The sequence below is a fragment of the Selaginella moellendorffii genome, unplaced genomic scaffold (genome assembly GCF_000143415.4).
Source record: "Selaginella moellendorffii unplaced genomic scaffold, v1.0 SELMOscaffold_1, whole genome shotgun sequence".
NCBI lineage: Eukaryota > Viridiplantae > Streptophyta > Lycopodiopsida > Selaginellales > Selaginellaceae > Selaginella > Selaginella moellendorffii.
The window spans coordinates 4,820,243-4,837,876 of NW_003314262.1; the positions used below are offsets into that span (position 1 = coordinate 4,820,243).

The 17,634-nt window shown below is 50.2% G+C and overlaps 6 protein-coding genes across 7 annotated transcripts; 2 read left to right on the plus strand and 4 right to left on the minus strand.

Annotated features, from left to right (window-relative positions):
• Positions 1-1,964: 1,964 nt before the first annotated feature.
• LOC9663202 (pentatricopeptide repeat-containing protein At1g63080, mitochondrial) lies at positions 1,965-4,297 on the minus strand. The gene has a single exon (XM_024686841.1). The coding sequence runs from the start codon at positions 4,045-4,047 to the stop codon at positions 2,041-2,043; it is 2,007 nt and encodes a 668-aa protein (XP_024542609.1). The 5' UTR covers positions 4,048-4,297; the 3' UTR covers positions 1,965-2,040.
• Positions 4,298-4,464: 167 nt separating this feature from the next.
• On the plus strand, positions 4,465-8,984 carry LOC9662508 (importin-4). Of its 2 annotated transcripts, XM_024686804.1 has the most exons (20): positions 4,465-4,771; positions 4,824-4,956; positions 5,030-5,163; positions 5,228-5,273; positions 5,332-5,544; positions 5,601-6,107; positions 6,159-6,293; positions 6,350-6,565; positions 6,614-6,703; positions 6,765-7,003; positions 7,060-7,148; positions 7,205-7,245; positions 7,299-7,329; positions 7,387-7,509; positions 7,562-7,779; positions 7,836-7,931; positions 7,984-8,096; positions 8,153-8,285; positions 8,370-8,474; positions 8,598-8,984. In XM_024686804.1, the coding sequence occupies exons 1-20, from the start codon at positions 4,500-4,502 to the stop codon at positions 8,799-8,801; spliced, it is 3,138 nt and encodes a 1,045-aa protein (XP_024542572.1). In that variant the 5' UTR covers positions 4,465-4,499; the 3' UTR covers positions 8,802-8,984. The 2 variants fall into 2 exon arrangements, with proteins under 2 accessions (XP_024542572.1, XP_024542577.1); XM_024686809.1 differs by lacking the exons at positions 4,465-4,771; positions 4,824-4,956; positions 5,030-5,163 and having other exon boundaries at positions 5,321-5,544.
• Positions 8,985-9,060: 76 nt separating this feature from the next.
• Positions 9,061-10,897, plus strand: LOC9663203 (probable UDP-arabinopyranose mutase 1). Its single transcript, XM_002961651.2, has 4 exons — positions 9,061-9,494; positions 9,782-10,032; positions 10,125-10,293; positions 10,379-10,897. The coding sequence occupies exons 1-4, from the start codon at positions 9,183-9,185 to the stop codon at positions 10,814-10,816; spliced, it is 1,170 nt and encodes a 389-aa protein (XP_002961697.2). The 5' UTR covers positions 9,061-9,182; the 3' UTR covers positions 10,817-10,897.
• A 1,310-nt stretch (positions 10,898-12,207) lies between these two features.
• On the minus strand, positions 12,208-13,146 carry LOC9663205 (zinc finger A20 and AN1 domain-containing stress-associated protein 9). The gene has a single exon (XM_002962143.3). It carries the CDS (start codon positions 12,841-12,843, stop codon positions 12,358-12,360), a length of 486 nt encoding a protein of 161 aa, XP_002962189.2. The 5' UTR covers positions 12,844-13,146; the 3' UTR covers positions 12,208-12,357.
• Positions 13,147-13,263: 117 nt separating this feature from the next.
• LOC112350516 (mucin-2-like) lies at positions 13,264-15,929 on the minus strand. Its single transcript, XM_024686848.1, has 7 exons — positions 15,843-15,929; positions 15,574-15,763; positions 15,406-15,492; positions 15,066-15,320; positions 14,798-14,999; positions 13,616-14,740; positions 13,264-13,515 (listed from the first exon to the last, which is right to left on the minus strand). Exons 1-6 carry the CDS (start codon positions 15,893-15,895, stop codon positions 13,782-13,784), a joined length of 1,746 nt encoding a protein of 581 aa, XP_024542616.1. The 5' UTR covers positions 15,896-15,929; the 3' UTR covers positions 13,264-13,515; positions 13,616-13,781.
• Positions 15,930-16,036: 107 nt separating this feature from the next.
• On the minus strand, positions 16,037-17,298 carry LOC9662509 (acetyl-coenzyme A carboxylase carboxyl transferase subunit beta, chloroplastic). The gene has a single exon (XM_002962144.2). The coding sequence runs from the start codon at positions 17,241-17,243 to the stop codon at positions 16,170-16,172; it is 1,074 nt and encodes a 357-aa protein (XP_002962190.2). The 5' UTR covers positions 17,244-17,298; the 3' UTR covers positions 16,037-16,169.
• Positions 17,299-17,634: the final 336 nt, after the last annotated feature.

Genomic DNA, 17,634 nt, shown 5'->3' on the forward strand with positions numbered 1-17,634 from the left:
AAGAGCACCAATGCCAAAATGCAATAAAGAAATTTTTAAAATACTTATTAAATAAAATAAAATATATAATTTTTAAAAATAATTTTAACATTTATAATATTTTTAAATAAAAATATAAATATTCACTTAGTATGAATGATGTATACAATAGAAGCATATTTAATATAAATAATTAAACACTAAAAATTAACTTGGTACTGGATATTTAACTTGTAAAGTAATATGTACAATATTTTTTATAGTATTTATTTATAGTGTCATTATTGAAGTTAGTAAAATTATTAAAATTAGCAATTTAATCTAAAATCTTCTTGTTTATATTGTTTGGTTTGCTTAAACAAAGCTGTAAAGGTTTTTATATGTAAAATATACTTGAATATCCTAGAATATTCTACCATCTATTTAGATTAATTATGTATTTATAATTTATAAATAATTTTATCATTTATAAACTTTTCTAAACACTTCCTAGTATATTTTAGTTTATTGTACCATATAATATAACAATAACTTGTGTTTATAAATTAGAAACTTCCATTTGATCAATTTAATTAATAATGTAGGACACATGGTTTTCACCCTTTATCCTATGCTGTTTTATTATAGAATATCAACAAAGTAGAACTTAAACCCTCTATGTGCCATATGTCATATGCCACATGCCACATATCCCAAGGACAATAGAGTGGAACCTAAGTTTCAGGACTTAGGGTTATTGAACAAAGGAATGAAGCTAAATTCCCAAGTATAGAGCTAAAAAGTGAAAGAACCAAAGCATAAAGCAACTCTTGAGTGTATAACCTAAGGAGCAAAGGGACAAAAACACAAAGAGACTTGAAACAATCCTAAAATATCCAACATCCTAATGCTAGAACTAAGATGCAAAACAGAGCTAAATGAAATTTACCACTATTTTAATATATTAGTGGCCTAATGTCAAGATATGGGCACTCCACCAACTAATATGGTATGAAATTAACATAGTATGATAAGCACAAGATGGATTGATAAAGGGTCTAGAAATGCTAATTTTTTGTTGTTGTCATGATAGTAAAGAAAAAATATTTGAAAGGACAGCCAATAGGTAACTTTTGATACTTGAAGTCATATTCGCAACAAATAATAAGAATTTACTCTGGTCATAAATTTATATTTAATTTGAATTTAATAAAAAATTAAAATTAGAATATCCTAATAAAGTTTTATAAATATATAAAATAATTGTTACATGTTGCATACAGTAATGTTTTTTTACTTAATAGTATTGCTAATTTAAAATTATTAAATTACCATTAAAATATTTGTAATTTACAGGAATAGAATACTAAAAGTTTTAAATAATTTTATAACTGGATAATTGGATTGGATTATGATAGCCCACACATATATTTTGCTATCAAAATATTATCTTTCTAGAGTTCAGATTATTATAAATAATCTCTATAACCTTAAACGTTTTTACATTTTAATATTTACTTTCTTTAGAAAAATGCTCAAAAATAAATAAAATTCCAGAATTCTTTAAGTTATGCATCCCACAAAGATGATCAATTACCATGTTATAATCCCTGTTTTTTTTTTTTAAAAATAAGTTACATTATACCAAAAAGTATTGAATGATATAGTGCATCTAATTTGCCAAGAAGGCATAATTATAATATAGAGTAACTATTAGAAATATTCAAATGGTTAATCAAATGAACAAGACTATAGATGAAACATAAATTTATTTGTAAATAGTGGAGCTAAATGTATTTTAAATCCATTGTCATGAACAATAATTTTTTGTACCTCATTTAATCAAAATGTAAGAACAAAAATAGATTTCTTAATAAATAAATTGCAAATTTTTATTTTACACATATAAAATATATATACATCATAAGTAAATGTTTCATACCCTTGATATGTTTATTCTTCTCTTCTAAATTCCAAAATTTTTCTTTTGACCTTTGTCCTGAATATTTGCTTAAAAAAAGTTAATTTTTATTTTTCTATACAAAGGATTGCTGCAAAGCAATATAATTCTTTTAGTTACTACTATAAACTTAAGCGGTCAAACTGGAGACGAAAGCCCTTCTCCACCGCCTTGAACGTGAATTCGTTCGGCGTGTGGCCATTCCGCATCATCTCTTGCAGCAAATCCCATGCAGCATCCACATCCGAGCGGCACAAAATCTGCACAAGAGTTCCATAAGTGTGATCATCTGGAAAAATCCCTGCTTTCAGCATCTCCTCCAGCAGCTCCATCGCTCTCGAAACTTTCCCGGCGCCAGCCAGAGTCTGGATCAAGCTGGTGTACGTGAAGCAGTCCGGAATCACTCCATTGTCTATCATCTCGGCCAGGAGATCGAATGCTCGCTCCTCCATGCCCACCTTCCCCAGCCCGTGAATGATCATGCTGTAAGTCACGATGCTCGGCTCCAGTTCTTCCTTTCTCCGCTGCATCTCACGCAGGAGCTCCAGGGCCTCGTCCATCTTCTTCAGCTTGCACAGCGCGTTGATCACGGTGTTGTAAGTCACAGTGCTGGGAAGAATACCGTCCTTGAGGATCCTCTGGTAGAGCTCGAGGGCTTCTTCGAGCCTGCTGGACTTGACGAAGCCGTCCATGATCATCGTGTAAATGTACCTGTTGGGCTTCACTGCCGCCTTGTCCATGAGCCGGAGGACGTGAGTCGCCGCTGCCATGGATCCCTCCTTGCAGAAATTGTCGATGATGATCCCGTAAGTGTGCATGTCGGGCTTGCAGCCTTTCTCCACCATCGTCTCGAAAACCTTCTCGGCTTCCTCCCTCCTGCCGATGCTGTAGAGAGCTTCGATGAACATCGTGTAGGAGATGGTGTCGGGAGCACAGTCTCTGTCCGCCATCTCCTCCATCACCGCGAAAGCCTCCTCCACCTTTCCCATGCCGATGTAGCCAGTGACGATGAAACTGTAAGTGTCCACTCGAGGCCTCAGCCTTCTTCGTCTCATCTCCTGGATCGTCTTTACAGCCTCTTGAATCCTCCCACACTTGCAAAGCCCAGCGACGATCGAGGTGTAAGCCACTGCGGTCGGCGGAGGACCCCTGGCGATCATCAAGTCGACAAGCTTTCGTGCCTCGTCCACTCTCCCGGCCTTGGACAGCCCGTCGATCAAACTCGAGTAAGCGATGATGTCCGGCTTGTGTCCCTTCCGGATCATCTCCTCGAAGACGTCGCAGGCTCTCTCCACCTTGTGAGCCTTGCACAAGCCATCGACGAGAACAGTGTAAGTCAACAAAGTTGGCTCACATTTGCTCGCCACCATCTTCTCGTAGTACTCCAGTCCCGCATCGTAGTTCCCAGCCTTGAAGAGGCCGTCCACAATCGCAGTGTAAGTCACCGAGTCCGGAGCTTCAATCGCCTCGAAGAGCCTGCAAGCCTCCTCGGTCCGCTTCGCTGCTGCAAGCCCGCGGATTAGAATCCCATACGAGACCGAATCCAAGCTCGACTTTGGAGACACCGAGTTGAAGTAGCTTACCGCCTTGTCGAGGTCGCGTCGAGCACAGAGAGCGCTGAGAATGACCCCGTGCGTGGCACCATTGCTGGTTATCCCGCGGGCTTTCATCTCCCGGAGCAAAGCATTCACCACCTCGAAGTCGTCCCTCGCGGCGAATCCTCTAAGCAGTATGTTGAACGAGGAGACGTTGGGCTCCGAGATGCTGCTCTGGAAGAACCCGAGAGCATCCGAGAGCTGGCCTCCACGAACCAGCGCGAGCAGAAGAGAGTTGCGAGTGAAGAGGGTGTGCGAGAAGCCCGGCCTCGTAGCAGCCCAGTGATAGAAGCCGAGAGCGTTGCAAGTGCGCCGGAGCCTGCCGAGGACACCACCGAATGTATCTCTCGAGAGCTTGGTGCTCACTGCGGCGTGGGATCTCTCGAGCAGCGCTTGGACGTCGCTAGCCTTGTCCTCCAGGATGGCGAGCAGCGATTCTACGTGGCGGGTGTCTTCGTGCTCGAAAGTGGGAGCTGAGACCCTATAGCGCCTCTGGATCCTCCACACCACTGGGAGAAATCGCTGCTTTCTCATCGTTTGCAACCAATCTTGGAGCACAGCCCGCGGATTTGAGCTTCTGGCAATGCTTTTGGAGCCCGCCAAGCCCCTTGATCACGGTAGAGAAGCTCGCCTTTGGAGTGACTCGAGTGACTGCACGAAAGTAGTGATCGCTGTGGCCTTGAGAATGATCCCATGAGTCACAGCGCGCATGGCGGGATTGCTGCTGTACATTCTTTCCTTGAAAATCGCCCACATCCTCACCTGGCTTAGCGCTTTCGAGCGATTCTGGCCAAGATCAATAGCCAAAATCCTAAAACCCTAAATCTCAAATGTTAGGGTTCTTATTTTCCAGTTGCCACATCAGCACGATCTAGCCGTCCATTAAAAATATAAAGCTCAGGTATATTCTGGCTTTAAACCCTTAAACCCTAAGTTCCTCTATTTGTGTAACCTAGGGCAGGGCGTGCGTGCGCTGGGGTTTTGCGATGGAGCAGCTGGAGCTCCTGCTTTTCCAGTTCTTGATGCCCGACAATGACGCTCGCAAGAATGCGGAGGAACAAATCAAGCATCTCGCCAGGGATCCGGAGCTCGTTCCCGCGCTACTGCACCAGATCCGCAACGCCAGGTCTGCGAATGTGCGCCAGCTCGCGGCGGTACTGCTGCGCAAGAAGATCGTCGGCCTGTGGATGAAGCTCAATCCGCAGCTCCACGCCTCGCTCAAGAATTTGCTGCTGGAGAGCATCACACTCGACAACAGGTAGGAAATTTTGGTCGAAAGGCTTTAGCTTTCTCTCAATTCGTTTCCGTAGCCTCGCCGTGCGACGTGCCAGTGCTGATGTGGTGAGCGCTTTGGCGAAACAAGACGTTCCAGCAGGAAATTGGCCAGAGCTACTGCCTTTCCTCTTTCAATGCAGCCAGAGTTTGCAAGAAGATCATCGCGAGGTGGGAAGCCAAATGTAGCTCGTTGCTGTGCTGTGACAATGTTTCGTCTTTCTTCTTGGCATGTTTATATCAGGTGGCGCTTGTGCTTTTCAGTTCTCTCACGGAAACCATTGGAGAGATTCTCAGGCCACATTTCGCGACTTTGCATGCCATCTTTCTCAATGGATTGAGAGACCAGAGCGCCAAAGTCAGAGTTGCGGCTCTCAAGTATGCATACCCCCTTTGCTCGCAGCGGTTTCTATAAAAAAACTCATTGTCTTTTCGTGCATAGGGCAGGCGGAACGCTCGTAGGATACATCGAGAGCGAGGATGAAGTGGTGAGCTTGCGTTTTCACTTCGAGCTGGCAAGCATGTAACGTTTTAGTTCATGGACAGAGGATGATGCGCGAGCTCATTGCGCCTATATTGGATGTGTCTCGCTACTGTCTAGAGACGGGGAGTGAGGATGTCGCTGTTCTCGCTTTTGAGATTTTTGACGAGCTTATTGAATCCCCGGTCTCTCTGCTCGGGCAGTCCATTCCTGTGATCGTCCATTTCGCACTGGAGGTAGCCTTGAACAGCAAGTGGGAGCAAAGCACTCGTTATCAGGTACGGGTGTGCATTTTCGATGGCTGTTCTCGGATTAAGGCTGATCCTTCCAACAGGCTTTGCAGACTATATCGTGGCTTGCGAAGTATAAGCCGAAGACTCTGGTGAAACATAAGCTAGTTCCGGCTATCATCTCATCCATGTGTCAGATTCTTTCGGAGGAAGACTTTGAGCTGGACGAATACTCTGTTTCTGCAGACCGCGCTGCTGCCGAAGTCCTAGACACTATGGCCCTGCACCTGATCAACAAGCACGTCTTCCCGCACGTGTTCTCGTTTGCGCTGTCGAACTTTCAGCGGTCTGAGTATAGCATCCGCGAAGCAGCAGTGATGTCTCTGGGGATAATAGCCGAAGGCTGCTACGAGATCATGAGAAGCAACTTAACTGACATCCTGAACTTGGTGCTACAAGCATTTGAGGATCAAGAGAAAGCTGTACGAGGAGCTGCGGGCTTTACGATTGGTCAATTTGCGGAGCACTTGCAGCCAGAGATTGTTCTGCATTACGAAAGAGTTCTTCCTTGCATCTTCAAAGTTTTGACAGATCCAAATGCTGAAGTTCAGGTAGGCTGCTTGTCATCCTTTTTACGAGTTTTTTTTCACACCGTTATGCAGGAGAAGGCGTACTACGCGCTTGCTGCTTTCTGTGAGCATTTGGGATCGGAAATTCTGCCATTCTTGCCGGTTTTGATGGAGAGATTGGTGGCCACGCTGCAGTGTAGCCGGAGAGATTTGCAAGAAACTTGCATGGTATGGAAGTGCTACTACCTTGTCTTAAATGATAGCCTTACCTCTTTTGCTTGCAGTCAGCCATATGCTCGACAGCAGCAGCAGCGCAGTCTGCATTCATTCCATATGCTCCAGGAGTTCTCGAGCTGATGAAAAGCTTTCTTGTTCTGACTGCTGACGAAGATTTACCCGCTCGCGCCAGGGCTACGGAGCTGGTCGGTATCATTGGCACTGCGGTTGGCAGGCAATATATTGAGCCCGTTCTTCCCTCCTTTGTCGAGGCAGCCATTTCTGTAAGTATTTGGAAGTCTCTCCTTCGTCTCATCTCCTCCCGTATGCAGGGCTTCTCTCTGGACTACACTGAGCTTCGTGAGTACAGCCATGGCTTCTTCAGTTCGGTGGCTGAAATCCTTGAAGGAGATTTAGAACAGGTTGAACACTTTCTTTGAGATATCTATCCATCACTTGACTGACTATACCAAATGGTTGCAGTATCTTCCGCGTTTAGTGCCCTTAGCCTATGCAACTTGTGATCTTGACGATGGCACCACGGTGGATTTTGAGGTAGAAAACGAAGACGGAGAGTTTGGTGATGTATCGTCCGACGACGGCGACGATAACAACCAAAATTTACGCAATGTCAGTATCCGGACTGGTGTATTGGACGAGAAAGCTGCGGCCACTCAGGCCTTGGGAGCATTTGCTCTGCATTCCAAAGGCGCATTCATGCCGTATCCTTTTGCTTGTATCTTTTCATTCTTGTGACCTTGACAAGAATGACCCGTAGCTATCTTGAGGCGACATTGAAGATTCTGAGAAAGCACAGCATGTATTTCCACGAGGATGTCCGCTTGCAAGCTTTCATTGCGCTCCAACGTAAGTTTTGCGCTCCTGAGTATTCTTAATTCTTGTAATTTTCTTTTCTCAAACAGATATGCTCACGGCAACACAAGCTACCTTTCCAAACACCGATGTAAGCCGCTCTTGGTGAGATCAGTGACGTTCTAACTTTGCTTTCTTTTTCAGACAATCTCAGCTCAAGCAAAACATGTTCTTGGTATGTACATGAAGACCCATTGATATGTTCTTAGAAGACAACTGATTGCTGCTGTAGGTGTTGTAATGGAGCTGTATCTGATGTGCCTGAAATCAGACAGTGATAAGGACACTGTTGCACAGGTGTGCACCTGCCTAGCGGAAATCTACAGGCATCAGGACGCGAAAGCAATGGAACCTTGTAAGTCACATAGTTTGTTTTCTTTGGTTGTCACTAAACGCATTTCTTACAGTTTTCTTGCTCACATCGGAAGAGGTTTTGAAACTTCTACGGCAGGAAGCCACATGCCAGCGAACGGACGATACAGACGACGAGGACGATGGGCAGCTGGACACAGATCAAGCACTGATGGATGCGGTTGCAGACGTTCTACCAGCCATGGCAACCTGTATGGGCCCATCTTTTGAGCCGATATTTTCTCAACATTTTGAAGCCTTGATGAAGTTTTCGGTACAGTCTCTTTGCACGTAGCATGTTCTTTTGTTGTCTCACCTTCTGATTTTCAGAAAGAAAGCCGCGCTGCAAATGACAGAACAATGGTGATTGGATGCGTTGCGGAGATCGCTCGTGCGATTGGATCACAGATCATACCCTACATTCCAGTACGTATTGTTTTCTCCCTGTGCGTTCTGGAAAGTGGACTTTTGCGTGCAGCGAGTCATGCCAGTGGCTCTCCAAGAACTGAGGTCAGCCGAGGCAGCAAATCGTCGCAACGCTGCATATTGTGTGGGCCAACTGTGCAAGAATGGCGGTGTCAAAGCCGAGGAGTATGTCCAGCTTCATTGCTCTCTGTCCGGTGCTGATCCTTTAAAACTCCTCGCAGATTCTACGGAAGTGCTCTTGCGGCGTTGCATCCTTTGTTTAGCGAGGGAGAAGAGGACGTGGTGCGCGACAATGCAGCTGGAGCCGTGGCGAGAATGATCACGACTCAGTCGCAAGCTCTTCCTTTATCACAGGTACAGAGCGTTTTCTCTTTTATTTTTTTCTTTCTCGGGAAGTCAGCTTTGTCGACGCTGACACAACTGGAACCGTGTGTACAGGTCCTCCCAGTCCTCGTCCGAGCACTCCCTGTGAAAGCCGACTTGGAAGAGGCGACCGCTGTCTACACTTGCCTCAGCAATTTGATTCTAGCTTCGCAACCAGAGGTTGGTTTTCTTTAGTGTTTTTTTTCTCGTCCATCTCTCTTGTTTTCTCTGGATTGATGGAAGAGAAACAAGAGAAGTTGGATGGCGGCTTCTCTTGTCTGTTCTAAGCCTTCGTTTTCGCAGATTCTACCATTGGTGCCGCAAGTGCTGCCAATTTTCGCCAAGGTGGCCGCCTCCACCGACGAGCTCCCCGAAGAAGCGAAGGTGCTAATCGGGCGAGCGGTGGCACACTTGCTGTCCCATTATCGCGATGAGATGCAGCCTCTTCTCAGCAACATTCCAGCTGACCAAGCCAACGCACTGGCAGCGATCGTGAGGAAGATCTGATACGATATCAGGCAAGAGCTCTTCTTCTTCTTCTTCTTCTCTCTCTCTCTCTCTCGGTGAGGATTTTGTTTTCGTTCTCCTCCCCTCTTTCGATTTTTCGTGATCGATCGAGCCAGCTCTCCTCGATCACGCGAGTTTTGGCGTTGGATTATTTTTTTGGAATCGGGAACGAAAGTTAGCGAACTTAGCGTGCGGTTTATTCTGTTGGCACATTCCGTTTGTCATTTTGGATGTTCTGTTTGGCCCCTTTAAACTCTCGGCGTACCCGCCCTAGAGTTTAGATCGTTCCTCCTTTCTCGGATCTAGGCCGCGCGGCCGGGGTTTTGGAGCAGCGATCCATCGTTTTAGCTCGGCGCATCGGGTAGGATCGAAGGGAATTCCATGGCGCGCCCGACGCCGCTGCTCAAGGATGAGCTCGACATTGTGATTCCCACCATCAGGAACTTGGATTTCCTGGAAATGTGGAGGCCCTTCTTCCAGCACTACCATCTCATCATCGTCCAGGACGGCGACCCCAGCAAGCAGATCAAGGTGCCCGAGGGATTCGACTACGAGCTCTACAACCGCAACGACATCAACCGGATCTTGGGATCCAAGGCGTCGTGCATCTCCTTCAAGGACAGCGCCTGCCGCTGCTTTGGATTCCTCGTGTCCAAGAAGAAGTACATCTTCACCATTGACGACGATTGTTTTGTAAGTTCTTCCTTTTCTTTCTTGTTCTTGCTCGAGTTTGTTTGCTAGAGATTTGTTGCGAGCTCGAGAATTCTTGTTTTTCTTTGTTCGATTGGTCGAGTTTGGTTGCTAGATTTATGTCTAGATCTCTTGCGAGAGCTCTGAGCTCACAAATCCTGTTTTTATTGTTCGAGTGCTCGAGTTTCTTTGCTAGATTCTTCTTGCGAGAGCGCTGAGCTTTTTCTTTTCTTCGATTTCTTGGATCGATCTGTATGAGCTGAGCTGATTTTGCTTTTGCTTCTTTCCAGGTAGCCAAGGATCCGTCCAGCAAAGACATCAACGCGCTGGAACAGCACATAAAGAATCTCTTGTCTCCATCGACACCTTATTTTTTTAACACACTCTACGATCCATACCGCGAAGGCACAGACTTCGTCCGGGGATATCCTTTTAGTCTCCGAGAAGGCGTCCAAACGGCGATCTCTCACGGCCTGTGGCTCAACATCCCCGACTATGACGCTCCCACGCAGCTAGTCAAGCCATCCGAGAGAAACACAAGGTAACTTTTTCATTCTTCTGCCAAAAAAAAAGCTCTTTTTCTCGATGCTTCTTTAGATTCCAGAGATCTAATCGATTGTTTTTCTCTCGCAGATATGTCGACGCGGTCATGACGATCCCCAAAGGAACGCTCTTCCCGATGTGTGGGATGAATCTAGCTTTCAACCGGGAGCTCATTGGACCGGCGATGTACTTCGGCTTGATGGGCGACGGGCAACCGATCGGCCGCTACGACGATATGTGGGCCGGATGGTGTTGCAAGGTAAAAAAACCAACTTTGGTCGCACAAAAAAACCATCTTTCTTTCTTCTCATCCCGAGAACTTACACTGCATTGGCATGAATCAGGTGATCTGCGACCACTTGGGCTATGGAGTTAAGACCGGCTTGCCATACATCTGGCACAGCAAAGCCAGCAATCCATTCGTGAACCTCAAGAAGGAATACAAGGGGATCTTTTGGCAGGAGGAGATCATCCCCTTCTTCCAGTCGGCAGTGCTGTCCAAGGAGGCCACCAGCGTGGAGCAGTGCTACAGGGAGCTGGCCAAGCAAGTGAGGGAGAAGCTGAGCAACGTAGATCCATACTTTTCCAAGCTCGCCGACGCCATGGTCACCTGGACCGAGTCGTGGGAGGAGCTGACCAGTAACAAGATCGTGGCTGGCGGCGTCAAGGCTTCCAGCGGCGGCGTCCATCACGCCAATGGCCCGACCACGAAGGTGGCGTCGCCGCCACCGCCACCGCCGGCTGTGGTTAAGTCCGAAGAACTTGGAAGCCCCGCAGCGTAAAACTCTTCCCAAAAGTTTATTTAAAAAAATTCACATAGATCTTTGCTCAGGAAATTAAAATAATGTCGCGATATTTTCTTCGCCAAAATCTCGTCTTCATGGGAAGTTTTAAGTCTTCCCGAAAATTTCAATTTTGTTTTTTGCTCAGGAAATTAAAATAATGTAATTAGCATTAGAAAAACCCGGGAAAATCCCTAGCGAGCTTTTAGGTCATGCTAGCGCAGAGGATGGAGGCACTGGCAGGGCGGCTGTCCGGCAAGAATGTGAGTCTCCAATCCCTCCGCAGCAATCCCCTCGCCGGATCCCCGCGATCCAGCTCCACCTCCGCCCCCTCGGTGAGCGTCCGCGCCAAAAAGAAGGGCAACACCATCTCCGCCACGCTCTCCCTCACCGCCGCCACCGCCGCCACCGCCAGCGCCGCCAAGGACCGCGTGGACGTGCTCGCCGAGGCCCTGCCCTTCATCCAGCGCTTCCAGGGCAAGACGGTGGTGGTGAAATACGGCGGCGCCGCCATGAAGGACGAGACCCTCAAGGACGGCGTGATCAAGGACCTGGTCCTCCTGGCGTGCGTGGGGCTCCGCCCAATCTTCGTCCACGGCGGTGGCCCGGAGATCAACAGCTGGCTGGCGCGCCTGGGCATCCAGCCCCAATTCAAGAACGGGCTGCGCGTCACCGACGCCGCCACCATGGAGGTGGTGGAGATGGTGCTGGTCGGCCGGGTGAACAAATCCCTGGTGTCGCTCATCCACCAGGCAGGCGGCGCCGCTGTCGGGCTGTCGGGGATCGACGGGCGCGTCATCACGGCGCGCGCGTCGTCGGACCCCGGGCTGGGCTTTGTCGGCGAGATCTCGGCCATTGACACGGGGCTCATCCGCGGGATCGCGCGCGACGGGTTCATCCCGGTGATCGCGTCGGTGGCGGCGGATGGGAAAGGGCAGGCGTACAATATCAATGCCGACATCGCGGCGGGCGAGATCGCGGCGTCGCTGGGCGCGGAGAAGCTCATCCTCATGACCGACGTGCCGGGGATCCTCACGGACCGGCACGATCACTCGACGCTGGTGAGGCAGGCGGACATCAAGGGCGTGCGCGGGCTGGTCGATGGCGGCGTCGTCACCGGCGGGATGATCCCCAAGGTGGAGTGCTGCGTGCGATCGCTGGCGCAGGGCGTGCGCGCGGCGCACATCATCGATGGCCGCCTCTCGCACTCGCTGCTGCTGGAGATCCTCACGGACGAGGGCTCGGGGACGATGATCACCGGATGATCTTTTTCAAATCCAGAGATTATTCTAATCGAATATGCCTGCCCTGTTGCCCTAGCTTTTAGCAGCCCTAAAATCTTTCGCGCTTTCCCTACCGTACCCTTTTGTCCCAGATAAATACCATCCGTACACATAAAAGAATCGTCTATTCGTATTAATATGCTACAACCAATGGGAGGAGAGAATGAGAAGAGAGAGGAGGAATCAATCAATCGAACACTAAAAGAGAAAGAAAAGACTAAAAGGAAAGAAAAAGATGGTTCTTCCATGGTGGCTCGATCAAATCTTGTCGATCTTGCTCGCGATCACCACGGGGTTGGCCTTGGCGATGGCAATCCGGCCCTGGCTCTGGAAATCAAACTCGCAGCCGTGCTCGCTGGGGTATCGATGGGGGAAGCACAGCACCTTGCCGCAGCGGCACGTAACGCCCATGAGCCCGACCTTCCGCCGGCAGCACGAGCACCTGTCTGGGGCGGCGGGGGGCGGGCAAGATCCGCTCGATCCCTCGCTCGATCCCTCGCAGCAAGATTGGGGCAAATCCCTGGGAGCCGCCGCCGGCGAAGCCCGGGCCTTTGCCGACCCGGATGGAAGAATTGGCGCCGCGCCGCTGGAGATCTCCACCGCCATGGCCATCTTGGCGGAATCCCTGTAGCACTTGGAGCACAGATTCATGGTCGTCCCGTTGCCGAAGAAGCCGCAGTTGTTCGCGCATGGCACGGGCGCCTCCGCCGCGGCAGCCTGCTGGTAATCGTCCTGCTGCGCCATGGAAATCGAGAAATCGAGCGAGACCCAAGTGAGATGCTGCCCGCCCGCACGCACCCAATTCACAGATCCTCGCGATTCGGCGCTCTGTCGCCCTGTCCAGTCGCGAGCCCACTTCTCTCTCACCGGTGAGACGCTCTTCGCGGAGAAGAAGCGAAGAACCGCTACTCTAACACTAACAATTTTGCCCCAAAAAATGTGAGGTGTGGCGATGGCTTTATACCAATACCAGCATTGGGCGGCGCACGCGTGGAGGGAAAAAAAAGCAAGCAAGAGAGAGAAGGGGGGCGACGCTAGAGCTCCCCGTCACGCGCCCGTCACGCCCGTCGCTTTCGGAACAGAACCTACGTGGCGATGGACGGTGCCGGGGCTGCCGCGTGGCGGCCGGTGACCAATTCAACGGCGGGATTCGCTTGCCGCGGATCTCCGTAATCTCCACTTCGTTAAGATATCAATCGTCTGGTTTGGCAAGAGTGGTGTGTTCTGTAGTGAAACACGTCTTCCACTTTTTTTTTTTTACTTACGCGAGGTTTCAAAAAGTTTGATCGCCGCTGCTTGACCCTGTCCCTGTTGGAATGCCAATCGAGAACAGTGAGCTGTGAGCGTGAGAGAAATCCCATCTTCTCGGGGAGTTTCTCATCCTTATCGTTTCGTTTTTAAAGCCGCGCATCGGATCTGATAAGACCAAAAGCAACCGATTTTCAGCTGCTGGAACCGAAACAAACGAGAAGAAAAGAAAAGCAAAGAAAAGAAAAAAAACTGACACTCAACTGACCTGTGACACGGACTTTGTTTGCCTCGATCACTGCTGCTGCTGCTCTTCGTTTGTAGTTAAAGCTGTGGCTTTTCAGTCGCCCCCTCCCTGTTCCTCCTGTGTTTCTACTATCCACCTAAACTAGAAACTAAGAGCCTCCTCCATGTCAAAAACCTTGGCATCGCTTTCACTCCGACAGGCCACCCGAGCTCTGCGAGAGCGGAGACGCACCGTTTGGTGTTACTGCTCCACCGAAAGCGCTCTGGCTGAACGACTCGTTGCTCGAAGTGCAAACCATTGCCCCCATTCCCACGGTCACCTCGTCGGTATCCGAGTCCACATCCACCACCGCCATCGTCGCCGGCGGCGAGCTCTTGGTATCGGCTCCGCCGCTCGTCTCCTCCAGCACCTCGTACCACGAGCTGACATGGCTGTTTAGCGTCCCATTGTTCTCCCTTGCCACGATGATCTTCCTCTTTTTGCTCGCTTCCAATGCCTGGTCCCTGGAGCTGCTGTTCACCGCCAGCCTGCTCATGGTGTTCTTCAAGTTCAGCTTGCTGGCGGTGGAGTTTTTCGCTGCTGATGCTGCTTTCGTTGACCTCTTCGCGCTCAAGGATGGCAGAATCGGTGGCGGGGCGCCGGAACCAGTCCGGATGTAGTGCACAACCGGAGAAGCTCTTCCTCCCGAGCTGTTCTTCATGTTTGGCTTGGGTGTGCTCGGTGAGCTGAGTATTGTTGGCGGGCGAATGTGAACCACATTTTTCGCCTTCATGAAAGATGCCGCGGCGGACGCAGGAGCTATCCGTGCTCCAGCCGCAACAGCTGCTGCTTGAACCATTGGATCGGGTCCCAGAAGAGCCCGGTTGGGCATGGAGTTCGTCCGAGCTAGATTACTTGGTTTTACTGCCGGCGACTGTGACACCGACGGTGGTGGTGAGACCTGTACCGATGAAACGCACGTAACTTGTTGGTTTGTCACAACCGAGAGCTTTTGAGCGTTGGTAGTCACTAGAGCCGTAGGCTTGGGCTTGGCTGGCGTGGTGCTCGGGCTCGGTAAACTTGTCCGGCAAACAGCTGGAGTTGGAGATGTGAGCTTTCTCGGCATCGTAACGCTTGCTTTTTCCGTCCGCACTTGTGTCGATTGTACTGCGAGGAAATTGTTCAATGCACCAGAGAAGAGAACATGGAAGAAAATAAACGTACATTGCTTTGGTAGACTCGTTGGCGGAGGTACCACGGGATGCACGGGAAGCCCCGGGATTCCGTTCTGCTCACAAAGCTCCGAAAGAACCTTTGGCTTTTTCAGGCCTTGTTCGCACTGTTGTCCTGGTCCCTGTCTCGCTGGAGCTGCAATAGCTGGTGGAGGAGCAGTAGTCTCGCGTCGCCTCTTTATCAGCGCCCACCGCTAGCAGATTATCTACATTGTCAGAAGGCATCCAATTTAAAAAGAAGCAAAGAGATCTCTACGTACTTGCGCTAGCTGTGTCGCAGTCCTCTCGTGTTTGAAGACGCTTTTGACAATGGCAGCCCAGTTCCCCTCTCCATACTTTTCCACGCCGGAAACAAGCTCCTCGTCCTCTTGTGCCGTCCAAGGCTTGCGCTTCGTCCGGTATGAATCCAAGCCCGCAGCTTGAGCGCTCGAAAAGCCAGGATATATGGACGTGAGGCCCAACGCAGTCGAGTCGGCATTCGCAAACGCTATGTCTGTGGAGAACCCCATCAAAGCCTGCGAAAAATCACAACCTCAGTGCGAGAAGATCAAGGAGATAGCCAAAGAGAGAGAAAAAAAAAAACTCTTCGAGAGTTCTTACATTGACATAGCTTGCAGCATCAGCTGATGCTTCCGAAGAGACGCTCGGGAAAGCCTCGACATCGAATTCCAGATCACTGTCATCGTCCTGGAAAAACCAAGGTAAAAAAAGAAAAAAAAAATTCGACACTCAGGTGAGAAAACCTGGCAATAAGATGAGAGATCGAACCTCCAAAGGGAGCTCTTCTCCGTCGGGATCGAGCTCCTTGCGATAGGCGAGATGCCGCCACAGTGCCTGGTACTCGCGCGCATTCTTGATCCCGGTATTGGAATCCTTGACGATCTCGTCCCAGCTCACGCGCCCGCCGGCTTGCTTGGAGACCTCGTACAGCAGCGACAGGATCGTGCTAGAATCATACCTGCGACCGAAGAAGAAGATCCATAAACCCTAAACCCCCGGAGAAAGACCGCGCCACGAGAACCAAGGCGGCGAGATACCTCTTGAGCAGCAGCGTCACATCGCCCTCCGCGATGAAGCCCTTGCGCTTCATCCAAACCGAGCTCTTCCTTTGCCCTGGAAATCGATTCCCCCGAATATGCTTCGTTAGAACTTTGCCGCTAGAATATACCCCACTTTTGAAAACCCGAACGGTCAGCGACGGTCGTCGCCGTTCAATACCGGTCATCCCGTGAACCTCGGAAGAACAGCATTACTTTTATTCACGCGTAGAGAAACATATAATTAATCGAGCGGTGGAAGAAGGCTTAGATAGGATGGAAAGATCCAAAAACTTGGGAGTAATCGCAAGCGCCTGCGAATTCTCCCTAGCAAGGGGCGAATCCGCCGCTGCTCGCCTTCCTCTTGATCGGCGCGGCGGCGTAGAGATCGAAGATGTCGCTGAGCGCGCTGCGCAGCAAGCTCCCGGGCACGATCAGATCCACCAGCCCGTGCTCGAAACAGTACTCGGCGGTCTGGAAGTTCTCGGGCAATTTCTTGCGCAGCGTCTGCTGGATCACGCGCCCGCCCGCGAACGCGATGTAGGCCATGGGCTCGGCCATGGCGATGTCGCCCAGCATCCCAAAGCTCGCGGTGATCCCACCCGTGGTGGGATTCGTGAGAATCGGGATGTAGAGCAGACCCTTTTGGATCTGGTGGACGTCCAGCGCCGCCGAGACCTTGGCCATCTGCATGAGGCTGAGCGTGCCCTCTTGCATCCTCGCGCCGCCGCTGGAGCACACGATCACGAGCGGGAGCTCCAGGCGAGTGGCGTGCTCCACCAGGCGCGTGATCTTCTCGCCCACCACGCTGCCCATGCTACCGCCCATGAACCGGAAATCCATCACGCCCAGCGCGATCTTGGTGCCCATGATCTCGCCCAGCCCCGTCTGGACCGCGTCCGTGAGCCCGGATCGCTTGCGGTAGCTCACCAGGCGCGTCGCGTAGTCCTCGTCGTCGCGGAAGCCCAGCACGTCCTTGGCCACCATGGTCTCGTCCAGGGGCGCCCAGGTGCCCGGATCGAGCAGGAGGTCGATGCGATCGCTGCTGCCGCGGCGGAGGTGGTAGCCACACTCGTGGCAGATCCGATTGGGGATGCCGGTGTCATCGTCGGACCGGGCGTAGAGCATGGCGCCGCAGGCATCGCAAACGTCCCAGAGGCCCTTGATCATGTTGTTCCTGGCCAGGACGCCGCTGCCGCCCTCGACGATCTTGCTGCCCATCTTGTTGAGGAGCGTGGAGGCCCTGTCCATGACCCAGCCCAGCGATCCACCGCCGCCACCGCCACTGCCGCTGCCGCCGCTGCCACCGCCACCGCCGCCGCCGCTGGAGCTCATGCTGGTGATGGCGAGCGCCGGATTGGGGCGTACCTGGAGGAGCATCGTCGTCGCCATCGCCGCCATGGCTCCTCGATCGATCGCTCGATAACGAGGAAGAAAGAGAGAGAACCCTCGGTGCCCCTGACCTCACATTTCCAGTTTAAAAGCCCTTTTAATTTAATGGATGCCGTTAATTCTAGGGCTTCTTTATTAACGCCAATTTTTGTTCGCTAGATCTTTGCAAGAGTCTTGCAATTTCCATGTAATCCAGGTCCACCACCAGGCTCTTGATTGGGAAGGGAGATTGTTTTTACCTTGCTAATTTAGATATTATTTCCCAACCATGTAAAGAGAACCAACCTGCAGAACATATAGGAACATTAAAAAGAAGTGAGAAACGAAGAACAAAGCTTGAATGAATTCCACTGCACACCTCTTGCATCAATCCTTTTCGGAAGTTTGGACTTCACTGTAA